The following is a 16,612-nucleotide window of genomic DNA, read 5'->3' as shown; positions in this document are numbered from 1 at the left end:
AGGAGTCAGTTTTTTGCTACATTCTTTTAGAAAAACAGTAGTATTGTATTTTCCCTAGGTCCTTGGCCAACCAAACAGCACTAGATAAGGGTTTCATCCGTCTCATGGGTGGTTACTTCCACAAGTTTTTTGCCACTGTTGCACAACCATATCTTGCAGGGAGGTCACTCTTGTAGATGCAAGGATTTGTAGATGGATTGGTATTTGCCTTTTTTTTTTTTTTTTTTTTTTTTGGCAGTGTGCAATGTACCTTCAAAAACCATGAATATTTGTCCATAGGGGTTAAAGCTCTAAGTAGGCACCAGTCATGCCTGGTGTCATGGTTTGAATAAGAATGGCCCCAATAGGCTCATATATTTGAATGCTTAGTCACTGTGGAGTGGCACTGTTTGCATTTCAAAACCTTCAGCATAGCTACATAAACCAAAAACCATAGCTACATAAACCAAAGCACTGTGGTGTGGCATGAGGCTAGACATTGAGATCAATGGGCTCCAAATGAAGGTGCTGAAATAATCTCACATGCATATGGTCTATAAGTTACTAGATAAGGGGTGGTGGCTACTCATGTAGAAAGAATAATGACTCAAAGTGCTGGAGAAACAGGATATCCACATGGATTACTAGAAATCAGTACTCCATACGTCAAAAACAAATGTGAACTTGAGACCCAACATAGTCCTGGACATGATGCTGAAGGACAACATTCTTAACAAAAAGCAGGAGATGATGCTGCAGGACTTGTAAATTCGAGCGTTGGATGTGACACCAAAGCACAAGGCAGGAAACTGGTCGGAAAGAAGTGTACATAAAAGGACCTCATCACCAGCGTAAGTCATGTGTTAACAAGGTCTGCCATACAGAATATGACAAACCATTGATAAAATCCCCCCCAAAACTACCTACTCCCTGTTATGAAATCTGTGACAGAGCTGAGCACATAGTTTTGAAAGGTGTCCAAAGGCAAACAAGCATGAAAGGCTTGAGAAGAAGATGAATGGGAGGTCAGAAACCCTCTAGAACAGAGAATGCTCACCCTGAGCTTGCTGTTCAGTTGCCCATAATGGTCACAGTCCATCAAGTAGACCCCAGCATTAACCAACACCACACCCAGGCTATAATCTGACTCATTTTCCTTGGAGGAGGTGAGTACAGCATTCTGGTCATGGCCATAATAATCCCATGCTCTCTCAAACAGTGAAACAACAGCAGCTCAGTGACAGCACAGTGGAAGGCCTCTCCAATAGGCCAGAGTAGGAACTTTTCAATGTGAACATGGCCACCATATAGCCCAGCTCTCAGAAAAGCAGGCTAATCGTGAGTAAATTCAGTTCAGCATGACAGGTGGGGTGCTCACATCCCAAGTTGGACTCCATGTATTTTTGGGACAGACACTGAGTGACTGAGATCAGGCAGGCTCTATACAGTCCACAGAGGTGAAATGACCTGCTGGCTGATATCCACTTTCCAAAGGGGGGTGGTGGTGATGTAGAGGAACACAGGGCAGTCTGGACAGGCCTGGCAGAGAGACAAACAGGAACAACACTGGGGTTTACAGACCAAGAACCCCTCCTCTGGCTTTCCTTCAAATCATTCTGACCATAAACTATCCCCTTTGACTTCAAGGAAGAAACGGGCACATGTGTCTCAGTAGGCAAAGTAGATGGACACTTACCTAGCAGCACCTCAACTCCAAGGTCCACACTGGAAAGGAATCCTGGGAAGAGCAGCACCAACTATAGGTTTGCCCACCAGGGAAATCTCAATGGCTCCCAGTAGCAATACGGAACGGTGTCAATCATGATATAACAAAGATACTATTGCCAGGCTGCAGAAACACATAGAGACTGCTGACCTGAACAAGGAGGAGCTAATGGGCCCCCAGACTGATAGCTGGGAAGCCAGCATGGGACTGACTCAGGCCCCCCTGAATATGGGTCTCAGCCAGAAGGACTGAGCAGTCTAAGGAACCTCAGACAGTGGAGCCAGGATGTATCCCTGGTGCACAAAAGGACCTTGCGAACACATCCCCCATGGAGAGATAACTGCCTTAACCTCGAGACAGGAGAAAAGCCCTAGTCCCTACTTCAAATGACCTATCATATCTACATGACCCCAACTGGATGGCATTCCCCTACATATGGAATTGGAGTGGGGGGTGGGAAGGGAGGGGTGAAAAAAAGAAAAAAAAACAAAGATACTATTGACCTTGTACCATGGAACAGTTGCCTGATTCCCTTTCTTGATATCCAGATACACAATATTCACACTAACATGCTCATCACAGGGCATCCCTACCTGTGCATACCACCTGGGTGTAGGATTGAACATCACACTGCTCTGCAAAGTTCACATTGACCTTGCAGTGGAAAATGTTAGCTTCTGTCCCTTGGCAAGACACACATTTCTCTTCTTGATTTCCAGACCCTGCTCCATGTGAGCTCTGGACCACTGCAGAGCAGTGCCACAATGCAGGTCTCTGCATAGGACACTTGCCTCTTCCTTTTGCAGGCACACTTCAGGACTGGGAGAGACCCACTCAACTCAGGAGACCCAGCACTCGGACTGGTACCTCTGGTCAGCTTGACTTGCTGAAAGTCACCACTTGCGGCACAGGAGAAAACCCACTCCTAGAAGCTGCTGCCAAGAGAGCATGATGAGGGTCTGCAGACTGACTTTTAGTCTGAAGCAATGTGTACAGGATCCCTGGTGGTGTCGCCAACCTTGACTACTACCCTGGAATAACAGGCAAATACAGCCCATCCTCCCAGAATGCTACCACAGACTGAGTGTACACAAGGAAGATAGCAACTCACAGGATAGCTTGGGACAGGGTGCATTCCTCACCAATAGACCTGTCAAGTCTCCCTGACCTGAGCTGTGCCTGGTGCACAGTGACAGTGTATAGGGACCCCACTGTGTTCCCTGGCGTGACTAGGTACGGCAGTGACATTCAGAGGCAATGGCTGAATTTTTTAAAAATACAGGAAAAAGTTATTGAGGATAGAAACAAGGAGAATGAGAACTGGTTTTCTTTAGAACATATAAAGAAGTTTTAAGAACACAAAGGTAATACATTTTAATTAAACTGTCAAAAAACAAAACAAAACCAAAAAAAAAAAAAAAAAAAAACAAGTACTGAAGCAGCAACAAAGACATCACTGTTCATCTACTCCAGATTCACAAGACTAACAGCTAGCATCTCATCAAAATTATGAAGATAGAAACTAGAAGTACAGGAACATGTTCAAAGTGCTTTAAAAAAATAGTCAAACAATGATTTTTATCTCCCTCTTTGTTCCTCTTTCAAGTAAGGAGAAACAAATTGGGACTTTCTGAAGTAAATGAAGCTGGGGAAGCTCCTTGTTAGTCCATTAGCCCTGCAGTCAACCATCCATGATGACAACACAGGGTCCTGGGGAGCACCACATCCTCCATGAGGATACCACAGAGTCCTGAAGAGCATCATATCATCCATGATGATAACACAGGGTCCTGGGGAGCACCGCATCCTCAATGAGGACACCACAGGGTCCTGGAGAGCATCACATCATCCATGATGACAACACAGGGTCCTGGGGAGCATCATATCATCCATGATGACAACACAGGGTCCTGGGGAGCACCACATCCTCAATGAGGACACCACAGGGTCCTGGAGAGCATCACATCATCCATGATGACAACACAGGGTCCTGGGGAGCATCACATCCTCCATGATGACAACACAGAGTTCTGGGGAGCATAACATCCTCCATGATGACACCACATGGTCCTGGAGAGCATCACATCCTCCATGATAATAACACAGGGTCCTGGGAAGCATCACATCCTCCATAAAGACATCACAGGGTCCTGGGGAGTATCACATCATCCATGATGACAACACAGGTTCCTGGGGAGCACCATATCCTCCATGAGGACACCACAGGGTCCTGGAGAACATCACATCCTCCATAATGACAACACATGGTCCTGGGGAGCATCACATCCTCTATAATGACAGCACAAGGTCCTGGGGAGCATCACATCCTCCATGAGGACACCACTGGGTCCTGGGGAACACTAGGTCCTCCATGATGACAACACAGGGTCCTGGGGAGCACCATATCTTCCATGAGAACACCACAGGGTCCTGGGAAGCACCACATCCTCCATGATGATATCACAGGGTCCTGGGGAGCACCACATCCTCCATGATGACAACACAGGGTTCTGGGGAGCACCACTTCCTCCATGATGATAACACAGGTGTTGGGAAACTCCAAGCATCTTGCCAAACAACATAAACTATTGTTATTGCCTTGGTTGCCTCCCAGAAATTGAAAGAAAGTCCCTCTTGCTAAAAACACTACACACTTCAGACACAGAACTTAGAGGATTGTGCTGGATCTGACCTGAAGCTTCTTCCTTGAGGACTGACTCTTACACTATTAGAAAGTACTATTCAAGTTGCCAAGAGAGAAAAGCAATCAGTAGGCCTACCAAGCTGTAAAACCTGTGAACAACAAGATGGCCAGCCATGCAATACAGTCAAATGGTGCAACAATACTTGTGGGGATAACCAATGCATGTCTAATTGAACTTAAGGCCCACCAAATACCAGGGGATTCACAGCTGTTATTACTAAATAATAGTAATAATAATAATAATGAGTTATTTTTAGGAACATTTCACCAAGAAAAGAGATCATGTAAATGAAAACCCACAATTCCAAGAAAAACACAAATGATGAAAACTGATTCAATGGGGAATGAAAATGTGAAAAGATTTATCATATGCAGAGAAATTGACTCTAAACTTTCTCAACAAAGAAAACCAAGGACAAGATGATAATTTTGTGGATAAATTTGCTGAGCACTTATAAGAAAAATTAATTTTTTCAACTAACATTTTCCAACCTTACAAGAAAATACATGAGAGATGTCTCTAGCTCCCTATATGAGTCAGCATTATCCTGATAGACAATTCAGGCAAAGACATCAAAATAATAAGAAACTACAGACCGGCATACTAAAATACTGATACAAAAATCTCAGCACTGAAGAAATGGACAGCAAAGAAAATGGTGCACCATGCTTAACTAAGATTTATTCCAGAAAGACAACATTGACCCAACACACAAAAAACAACCACCATAATTCAAGGTGTTAGTATATTGAAGGGACAACAATGGTTACCTCAAACAGTGTACTTGATAGTCTGATATCCTTAAACAATTTTTAAAAATGCTGTAAAAAAGAGAACTTTATAACATACCACTAAAGAGTGTTTGGGAAAAACCTGTAGCTAGCCTGTGCTCAGGAGTACAAGACTGAAAGCCTTTGTCCTAAGATAAGGAACATGAGAAAGATGTCCATGTTCATACACCCACTGAACAATGGGAGAAATACAGAAGACACCAAAGAGGGGACTAGCAAGTAAAAGAAGGGTTGCCCAGGCTAGATAGAGCAAAGCTCTATTCATCAAATCTCATATGTAGAAAATCCCAAGGTCTTCACAGAGAAGGCAACAGAGATAACACACTGCCCCACAAAGTTGCAGGATACATATCAACACAGACATGTAAATTATTTAGGTAATGATTATTTTGACTGAACAGTCAAAAAGAAATTTAAGACCCCTATTTAAAAAAAAAAAAATAAGTAGTCATATGTTAAACTCCAAATATGGAGTTGTAAAAGGTTAACCAAACTTTGCTTAAAAATTAATCTAGAGCCTAGTCAGGAAATTTAACTTAAGAAGCTCTGCCCAAAAGACTCAATAGAGAGAGAGAAAGGGGAAACCACAAGCCACCTGTGACATTGGAAGATACACATTCGCCTTTCTGGGAGTCTTGGGAAGGAATTATGTGTTAAGAAGCAGCTGAGGCCCCATTCAGAAACACCCAGCCAGCATTCAGCTCTGGGAACTGATTAGGAAGTTCCATGACTATTCATCATTTCACTTGTTGTTGTGACCAAGTATCTGATGTGAAGGTAAAGGGAGAAATAATTTATCTGTTCATAAGTCAAGAAGATATAGTCTACCATAGAGGGAAGGCATGGCAGTAGGAAAGTGATACAGGTAATCTCATTGCATCCTAATGTAGGGGGAAGCAGAGAGGAGACAGGGAGTGGACCTGAGCTATAAAACCTCAAGCTCCACCTTCCCTTAGTGATCTATTTTGCCCAGCCAGGTTCCACCTTCTAAATAATCCACAATGGTGCCACTAGTTGGGTGTGAAGTGTTCACTGGGGGCAGATAGAGTCCTCAGACTCTTAACAATTACCCACTGAGAGCCAATCAGTGAAGCCTAAAACCCAGATTATCAAACACTGACAGAAAACTCCCTCCACTGGCTCATAGGCATTCCCACATCCTCATAGAACGTCAGAAAGTCTGAAGACTTAATAGCCACGGGCACATGCACCATGTTCATCATCTCCCTAGAACCAGGCCTACTTGAGGAAATCACATACAAGCAATGATGTAATTCCCAAATGTTATCATTTTACATACCAATGAGACATTTGAAAGAAATTGCCAACACTGGACACAAACACTACATTAAAAATACCCACCTGTAACTACATTAAAAGTACCCACCTGTAGCAAAGCCTCTATACCCTAATCTGTGACAGAGAACTGTAAGGAAAAGATCCTTCTCACTATAAAAACATCCAATAAAGAGGGTAGAGATGAAAAACCCACCAGATGCAGAAATATCATCAGAGGGACACAAAGGATAGCATGACAACCACCAAGAGAACATAACTACCCTAATATGAGGAAACCTGTAAGCGTCCCAACAAAGAATTCAGAGGAATGATTTTAAAGAACTTAACAAAATTGAGCAGTCATCAAAACAATTTTACTGGGTAAAGTAGGCTTTAGGCCAAAAGCATGAAAATGAACAAAGATAATTAATAAACTGCCCAACAACAAGCTATAACAATTAAAATGTATACATCCAATACCAGATGACCTAGATCACAGGGACATTACAAAATCTAATGGCAGAAACCAAGTCCAATACAATCATTATGTGGATGCCAATATTCTACTTTTATCAGAAAGATCTAGACATCACAGGAAGCCTACACATAAACATATTAGATCAATGATCATGTCATGCATTTACAGACAAATGTACTCAACAGCTTCACAAAACACTTCTTCCTGTCATACATGGGATGTAGTCCAGGGTAGAGCACAAGAAAAGCCACCAGGCATGAGACCACACTGATGGTGAAAGCCCTTACTAGTCTTTTCAATGGACTCAGTGGAATAAATCTAGGAACTGGCAGCATGGCACACTTTACAAATCCTAAAAATAAAAGAAAAAATAAAGAAAGAGAAAAAGGACAAACCCTAAAAATAAATGAAAAACTTTAAAAACTAGAAAAGATGTATTCAATACCCAGAACAAAGCTTTCTCTTTAATAGGAATGCTGTCCGGATGAGGCATTATGTCCCTGTTGTGAGATAACTCCATTGAAACCCCTTTTAGGGAGAGAGAGAGAGAGAGAGAGAGAGAGAGAGAGAGAGAGAGAGAGAGAGAGAGAGAGCTTTCTTATATAAAGATATATATCTTCCACTAGGCCCTCTCATCCATCACCCTATCATCACTTCTTGTTCCATTATTCCCCCTTTCCCTAACTACCATCTGCATTCTATATCCCTTACTTCAAACCTCATCCTGTGGCCTCTGACTAGTTTATTGTTTTCTATGTGTATTCTGATTTGAACATATCTACAAATTCAAAACTATCATCCATATGTGAGAGAGAGCATATGGTGTTTGTTATCCTGAGTTAACTCCTTTAAAATGATTGCTTCTAGTTCCATCCATTACCTGTAAATTTCATTTTTTTTCTTTGCAACTGAATGTTTCATTGTGTACATGAACCACATTTCCATTACCCATTCATACATGGAAGGACATCTAGACAATTTCTTTTTCTTGGCTGTTATGAGCAGAGCAGCAGTGAACAAGCATGTGCAGATGTCTCTATGGGAGCTAACCTGGAGCACACAGCACCAGGGCAGACACAGTGAGAGACATTGGCTCAAAACAAAGTGGAAGGAGAAATCCAACTACTGAAAAGTTGTGCTCTGACATCCCCACACATGCTATGACCCATGCACACTTACATTAGTAAGTCATACCACACACACACACACACACACACACACACACACACACAATTCTAGAACAATGAAAGATACAATGACACCTAGGAAACTTAGAAATTAATCTTAATATTCATGATATGAAGGATTCCCAAAGACCCAAGTCATATAAACAGCTAGATATGCACTCCCTTATTTCAAAACTTACTGTAAAACTACAAATTGAGGAGATACACAGAAGTCAGTGAACCAAAACTGAAGTGCAATATCTCATTCACAGTCAAGTTCCTGAAAGTGGCCATGGCCTGAGCCAGATGCTGGGGAAACACACATGGGGTGGGTGAAGTTGGTCCTCTACACACCAGAACAAATGTTAACTCAAGACCCATCATAGCCCTGGACATGGTGATGAAGGGCAACTGTCTTAACAGAGAGGGGGAAGTGATGCTGCAGGACTTTGGACTTGCAAAGTCAAGATTTGGATGTGACACCAAAACACAAGCACAAGACAGAAAACAGAAAACAAATACCGAAATTAAGCAAGTTGAAACTGCACTTTTACAAACAGAAAGAATAACCAGTGTTGTTTGGCTGTGAGGCATGTGTTAACAAACAATCACCATACACAGTAGGCAAAACTATCAATACTGCCTCCAAAAGAAAGGTGACTTATTTCTGAAATTGATGACAGAGATGAGCAGACAGTATCCAAACAACTAAGGTGAGCAAATACATAGAGGTTAGAGAGGAAATGAGAAACAGGACATGGGGATTGAGTCACCCACCTAGCTGTCCATGTTCATCACAGCCCAGACCCTAAACCTTGACCATGTCACATCACACCCTACAGTCCAAAACCTGACTCACTTCCCCTGGAAAAGTTAGTGAAGCATCTTGGTCATGGCTACACAAGTATCCTCCCATGGACAAAGGAACACCAATGACTCATAGTGACTCAAACATTGCAAGACCTTCTAATTCTACTTCTCAGGCACTGAGCTCAGCCAAGCTCCCAGATGTGGACACAGCCACACCACACCAGCTCCCTGCACACTATGTGAGCTGTGAGCAAGTCCAGGTCAGCCTGCAGACAGTGCCCACATCAGTCCTCACAGAACCTCCAGGGAACCCTCACAGAGGTGTGCTCCTCCCTCAAACCAGACCTCCATATGTCCTTGGGACAAAGGCTAGACTGAAGCAACTGAAGTCAGGGCAGGCTCCGTGCAGGCACTGGGTGATATGACCCTGATAGCTGCCGTCTGGTTCCCAGAAAGGAAAGGAGTAGAAGGGAGGGTACAGAACCACCTTCATTAGCCCTGACACAGAGGACCACAACACTGGGATCTACAGACCAAAGACCCTGATCCCTGCTCTGTCTTCCCATGAGCCTTGGACTCCACACAGACTCTGAGCACATTCTTCTAGTCACTTGGCTTCTAGGGAATCTGTGTCCTGGAAAGGGTGGTGAACATTGATTTCAGGGGACACCCGGGAGTCTCTCATAACTACATCATGGCAAAGTGGACTGTTTTCAGCTATTATTCTGGGGTAAGGATTCCATTGATATTACTGTGGAGTAAATATCCGTATCTCTTTTCTTCATATACGATGTGTACAACATGAAGACTAAAATACTCTATGTGGGTGCTCCTACCTGTGCAAATGACCTGGGTGTAGCTCAGAAGGTCACATTGTTCTAGGAAGTTCACATTGGTCTGGCAATGTAAAATGTCAGGCTCGGTTCCCTGGAATGTAATATACTTCTCTTCCTGCTTCCTATCTGCTCCATGATGGGCTCTGGACCACTGCAGAGCAGTACCACATTCCAGCTGTCTGCACAGAACTCCAGCCTCCTCCTTTTGCAAGTCACATCTCAGGGCAAGGCCAGAGAGGCCAGTGGCCTCTGGAATCCCAACACAAGGACTGCTACCACCAGCCAGCCTGATGTGTCGTGTGGTACCACCTGGTGGCATAGAAGAGAAACCAAGTCTTGGCATTGTGTCCCTGGGGCAAACACAAGGGATGGGTACTGACTGCCCCATGTTGAGTCATTGTCCATAGTACCCCTTGATGTATTCCCGCCCATCATTGTTTTCCTAAGGTAGCAAGCCCCACTCTTCCAGAGGAAGTGGTCCAGGACTCCTACCTCCTATACTATGTGGCTAACTCTTTGCCTTATGCACAGTGAGAATGGAAACATTCTCTCTAGTGACCAATGTTAACAAGGGAAGTAGCTAACTGTCAAAACTTGGATATCTTATTTAGAGATACCAGGGAAGTGTCTACAAAAGGTGAGAACCAAGCATCCATAAGATACAAGCATAAGATGTGTTCATACCTGGCCAGACCCCTCCCCTGCACATTTGCCTCAATGCTTCCATGGCTGAGTCAGGGAAAGAACTCTGAGGGACTAAGGCACTCAGAGTTTTCATCTAACTTACCTGAGCAGATAATCACAGCCGCACACTGGCATTTGCAGCCACTGAGGGGCCCCCAGAAACCCAAGAGGCACTCCCAGAGGGTGACTTCCTCGCCATGGCATTGAACACTAGACAGCCAAGGTTGTTTCATCTCTTCAGATATCAAAATATACTTGGAAATAGAATGCACAGAGCCACAGCCAAGCTGTCTGCAGATCACTGAGGCCTCCTGCATGCCCAAGCTGTCCCCACACAGAAGGCCCCACTGCCCATCATACAGCAATTGTATTTGGCCTTCACATTTATTATCACCACCCAGGAAATTCACGAAGTACTCACCAGCCAGACCTTCAGGAATAAGAAAAAAAAAAAACAGGAAAAACTGTCTAGGTTTCATTTAAAAAAAAAAAAAAAACTTCATGATAAGAAAGCTCATATTCAGCTGGGCATGGTGACACGCACCTCTAATCCTAGCACTGGAACATAGAAGCAGGCAGAAATGAGTTCAAGGCCAGCCTTGTCTATAAACAAGTTCCAGAACAGCCAGGACTACATGGAGACACCATGTTAAGAAGACTCATCCTCACTATTCATCCCAATCCCTCCTTTGTTCAGATTTCCCAATCATAAATATTCTACACTGTTACAGAATCCAAATAGTAGCTTGGGTGAAGTCAAAGTTAGTTGAACACACACATGAAGTGAGGCATCAGACATCTCCAGAACTGTGCCATCCCTGAGTACTGTCACCTGTGTTCTATACACCTGTGCTCCTGACACCCAGGGCCTTCACACAGCAGCACACACTCACCAGGAGGAAGAGGCCACCAGGCCAGCAGCAGCAGAGACCTCAGTCCAAGAGAAGACATCCCCATGCCAGATCTCCTTGTAAGTACAGTTCCCCAGGCTGACACCCTCAGAACTGGTACCTGTCTCTGCCTTCAGGAAGAAGGTGAACTCCAACTCAGGGTGACAGTATTCTGGAGCCAGAGCCCTTCAGTATCATAGGCTCCTCCCCCACATTAGAGCTCTCATCTCTCACCCAAAGAAAGCACTCACCCACTGTGCCAGAGGACAGACAGTGCCAGCACTACGGGACTTCCTGCATCTGCTGTCCAAAGCAGTCTTAGGTGTGTGGAAAGCCAGGAGTCTCCTCCCAGAAAGGCCTGTATGGCTGGAGCTGCCAAGGCCAGTGTCAGAAAAGACATCACAGGCCTTCTGCCTCAGACAGAAGATCTGGCTAAAGACCAGATCCCTTCCAAAATCAGTTTGTTGTCAATATACAGACTTGGCAATTTAATCACAATGCTTTCAACATGTTTGCCCTGGGCCCAGACATAAGAAAAGTACATGTCTCTCTGAGGGGACATGCATGCCTAATAAGTGAACACACAAGCAAGTCCACATGACCAGGGTAATAGACAAATTAAAGAATGTGTAGACAATAGGATGTGATGACATCATGGTTCAAATATCTACTTATTGATAATCCTCTGTAAGTAGCTGATTTTCAAAAGGAAAACATGCAATGCATACTGATGAACTTTGTTCATCATGTTCAAATGATTACTGCAAAGAAATTTCTCAATGAATTTACTTCATGCAGTTTCAGGAATTCATTTATAAGAGGTAAAGTGTGGTCCTGTGGTAGACTGATTCCCATTTTCCTAAGGAACCACCATACTGATATCCAAAATGGCTATACGAGTTTGCACTCCCACCAGCAGTGGAGTGTTCCCCTCTCTCCACATCCTCTCTAGCATAAGCTGTCATTGGTGTTCCTGATTTTAGCCATTCTGATAGGAGTAAGATGGTATCTGAGTTGCCTTGATTTGCATTTCCCTGATGGCTAAGGATGTTGAGCACTTTCTTAAGTGTCTTTCAGCCATTTTGGATTCCTCTATTGAGAATTCTCTGTTTAGTTCTGTACCCCACTTTTTAATTGGATTGTTTGGTATTTTGGTGATTAGTTTCTTGAGTTTTTTGCATATTTTGGAGATCAGCCCTCTGTCACATGTGGGGTTGATGGAGATCTTTTCCCACTCTGTGGGCTGCCATTTTGTCTTGTTGACTGTGTCCTTTGCCTTACAGAAGCTTCTCAGTTTCAGGAGGTCCCATTTATTAATTGTTGATCTCAGTGTCTGTGCTACTGGTGTTGTGTTCAGGAAGTGATCTCCTATACCAACTCATTCAAGGGTACCTCCCACTTTTTCTTCTAAGAGGTTCAGTGTGGCTGGATTTATGTTGAGGTCTTTGATCCATTTTGGACTTAGATACTTTTTTAAATTCCTCTCTCATACATTATATCCCAACCACAGTTCCCCCACTCCACTCCTCCCAGTCTCCTCCCTCCTACATCGCCTCTCCACCAGATCCATTCCTCCATTTCCCTTCAGAAAAGAGCAGGTCAGTCTCAAAAATGAATGTCAGTTGTGTAAGCAAAACAGTCTCGATAAATAAAATCATACACCCACAGTAAAATGTACAGTCCAGAAGAAAATAAAAAATTCAAAGATCTTTAATGTAAAATTATTAAGAATGACAAAGTAGAGGATGCCCCCACCTGAAGAACTACTGGTGGTTTATGGCTGCTGGGAGAAGGGGTAATTTTTCTCTTTGTAGATATGGCCGTTGATAGGTTACTCATACTCCAGTGAAAGACCTCATATCCACATACATAGTGGCTGCACTAACTAGACTCAAAGATTTAAAATAAAATAAAAAAGGAGCATGAAGTTGGGATGGAGAGTCACTGGTGGAGTATAGAGGTTGTTGGAGGGCAGGAAGTGGATATGATAAAAAATGTTATATATATATATATATATATATATATATATATATATATATGTGTGTGTGTGTATGTATATATATGTATATTATATATATGAACTTCTCGAATAACAATTTGTTTTTAAAAAAGAATGACAGTGTGCATAAATTAAATGTCATCTTTTCAAAAATATCACAATGTTCACACCATATTGTTGAATGTAGTCTGAGTTTCTGTCACGTTGGGTGCCATTTGAAGATGGAGGTTTCTGTCCCACCACCCCAAATAAACACACAGACACTATATTAATTATTAAACTGTTGTCCAATGGATTAGGCTTCTTATTGGCTAATCCTGTCTTAATTATTAACCCATTAATCTAAGTATTTCCATGTGGTCTTATCTTACCTGAGAAGGGTCCAGCATTTTATCTTCCCAACAGTTACATGCTGTCTCTTCCTAGTGGCTTCTCTTGCATCCTATCCCTAGCATTCTCTTCATCTGGTAGCCCCACCAATATTTCCTGCCTGGCTACTGTCCAATCAGTGTTTCATTCATCAACCAATAAGAGAAACAAATACACAGAAGAACATCCTCCATCAGTTGAATGAAAAACAGCTGACTACACAACTGTGCATAATATGAGCTCAAAAGATGCACATATATCCATATGTTTCAGGTTGTTGCATATAGAATGATTAGTGGTAGCTACTTCTATGTTCTTCTAAAAACCCCCAAATTTCACACCATCTTGTGTACACACACACACACACACACACTTGAATATAAAATATCCAAAGTTATATTGTTATACTATGTATCACTTTCCTTCATGATTACTAATAAAAACAATAATTACTTTTTCCTTTGGCTTATTGAGATATGGTCTCATAACTCAGGATGACTCAGGATGACCTCAAATTTGCTATGTAGCTGAGGATGACATTGCACTTCTGATCCTCCTGTCTATACCTCCTAAGTGTTGGGATCATAGGTGCATACCATCATATCAAGCCCAACAAATTTATTCTTTAAAAATAGAGGTGTGGATAGTCTGGGATGCCTGAAGCACCCACAAGCCCTCTGATGCCATTCAACTCAGGTGAGCAAAGGACACCCACAGAGCAGCCTGGGTCCTCATAGTCCAGCCTATCTGAAGCACCCACAAACCCTCCTGGTGCCTTACATGTCAGGTGGGCAAAAAACACCCATAGGGCAGCTTGGGTTCTCATGGTCCTGCCTGGATGAAGCATCCACATGCCCAACCAGTACCTTGTGGCACCAGGCAGTTAGTTGTCAATATGATGAGAAAGTATATTGTGGTGATGTGGGAGAGAAAGAAAGGCTAGTGGTTCATGTGCTGTGGCAAGAGGCAGTTCTGAAGAAGTGAGAGCTGTGAAGAATGGGCTGATGTTAGTGCCCTGCTTGCCACTCAGGATCAGGGTGATTGTTGATGTCCATGACCCATATTGATACCAGTTGAATATGGTACCACATGCCTTTAATCCCAGCACTCAGTAAGCAGACACGTATAAGAGGATCCTTGTGAGTTCAAGACCAAAGACCAGCCAGGTCTACAAAAGATTTCAGCACGGCTAGGATGATAAAGAGACCCTGTCTTTAAAAAACAACAACAAAGAATTGGAGCTACTAATCTAGACTACTCTTATTCCCTAGCTATTGCAGAGTGGCTATAAACATTGCCATGCAAGTATCTATGTAGTAGGATAGTTGGTCCTTTGGTTATACACACAGGGAATAGAATTCCTGGGTCGTGTTACAGCTTTTTAAGAATTCTCCACATTGATTAGCTGTCCTTCAATTGAAGAATATCTAATGAAAATATGTCACATATACACAATAGAGTCTATCTACTGTAAAGAAAAATGAAATGGGCAGGCAGATGACTGGAACTGGAAAATAATTCACTGAAAGAAACTCAAGCCCAGAAAGTCAAGGGCTTTTCTTTCTTATTTGCTATCTTATTTATGGATCCCAGCTCCAAATCTTTAGATTGGAGTATATAATCTGAAGTAACCACAGAAGCCAGGAGAGCAGAAAGGGATTATGACTGGGGATGTGGGGGGATGGTAACTTCTAGAAAGAAGAATAATGGGGCACAGGTGTTATGAAGGGAGGCAGGAGGAACAAAGGGGAGCTTAACTAAGAAAGGAGGAGTAGAGTAAGGAGAGGAAGAGAGAGGAAGGAGAGAAAAATAACACTAAGGATGTTGGAAAAGCCATAGGGAAACATTTTATAAGCATACTTGTGTGTGTGTGTGTGTGTGTGTGTGTGTGTGTGTGTGTGTGTGTGTGTGTGTTTAAATGGAGTTACACTACGTGGAGTGATTATCTTTCTTACAAGATCCATATTTGTTCTAACAGAACCCTGATGGGAGCTGTCATTCTGTAAATATGCTTCTTATATTGGTTAATGAATAAAGCACTGTTGGCCAATAGGAAAGCAAGATAGGCGGGACTAGGAGACAAGGAGGAAAGAGGAAGGAGTAAGGAGGGGTCAAGATGAGGAGTCTGGAGAGAGCAGGACGCCAGCCGGCTCTCCGGTAAGATAAAAGCACATGGAAATACATAGATCAACAGAAATGGGTTAATACTTAAGACAGAGCTAGCCGATAAGAAACAAGTAACTGGCCAATAGCATTATATCAAATACAGAGTCTCTGTGTGTTAATTGGGGCAGGTGCAGTGGTGGGACCAGACCAGCAGCAGGAGGAAATACCTACTCCTTACAGAACCCCAGGTTCAGATACGGAAAAAACAACACACTTTGGACACAGGATTAAAAAAATTCTAACTGGAATTGACTTGGACGTTCCTTCCTTGATGACTAGCTCTCATAGTATGATAATGTATGGTACAAGCAGCCAAGGAAGAAAAAAATGAATAGTCCTATACAGCCTTCAAGTCTGTGAGCATAACAGTGACCAGCCAGTAAGAAATCCCCAGGTGGTCAATAAGGGCACTTACATATTGGGGGTAACCAACAGCTGTCCAATTGGATTTAAGGCCTGGTCAATAGGAGAGAATTCATGCCTGGTGTAAACATAACCAACTACCCATGGCTAAACAGGTTGTTGACACGGAAGGAGAACCCACTACTGCCATTTTCCTAAATCAAAACAGTTTCTTACTGCATTCCTTTTTTAAATTGATTCTTTGATAATTTCATATCGTGTGCCACATCCTTCTCATCTCCTCTGTATCTGCACCTCACTCTTGTAGGGTCCCCTACCCATGGAAAGATAACAAGTAAGATAAAAATTAACGATATTTTTTAAAAAGGAAAA

At 42.8% G+C, this 16,612-nt stretch overlaps 1 protein-coding gene across 1 annotated transcript; it reads right to left on the bottom strand.

Annotated features, from left to right (window-relative positions):
• Positions 1–2,281: 2,281 nt before the first annotated feature.
• LOC127227804 (scavenger receptor cysteine-rich domain-containing protein SCART1-like) lies at positions 2,282–10,932 on the bottom strand. The gene is given in 7 exon segments (XM_051192131.1): positions 2,282–2,457; positions 2,460–2,491; positions 6,339–6,361; positions 8,103–8,115; positions 9,208–9,289; positions 9,770–10,078; positions 10,557–10,932. Coding segments are annotated over 7 exon segments (1,011 nt in total).
• Positions 10,933–16,612: the final 5,680 nt, after the last annotated feature.

Source organism: Phodopus roborovskii, unplaced genomic scaffold (genome assembly GCF_943737965.1).
Source record: "Phodopus roborovskii unplaced genomic scaffold, PHOROB, whole genome shotgun sequence".
NCBI lineage: Eukaryota > Metazoa > Chordata > Mammalia > Rodentia > Cricetidae > Phodopus > Phodopus roborovskii.
This window is presented reverse-complemented; position numbering and strand designations above follow the sequence as displayed.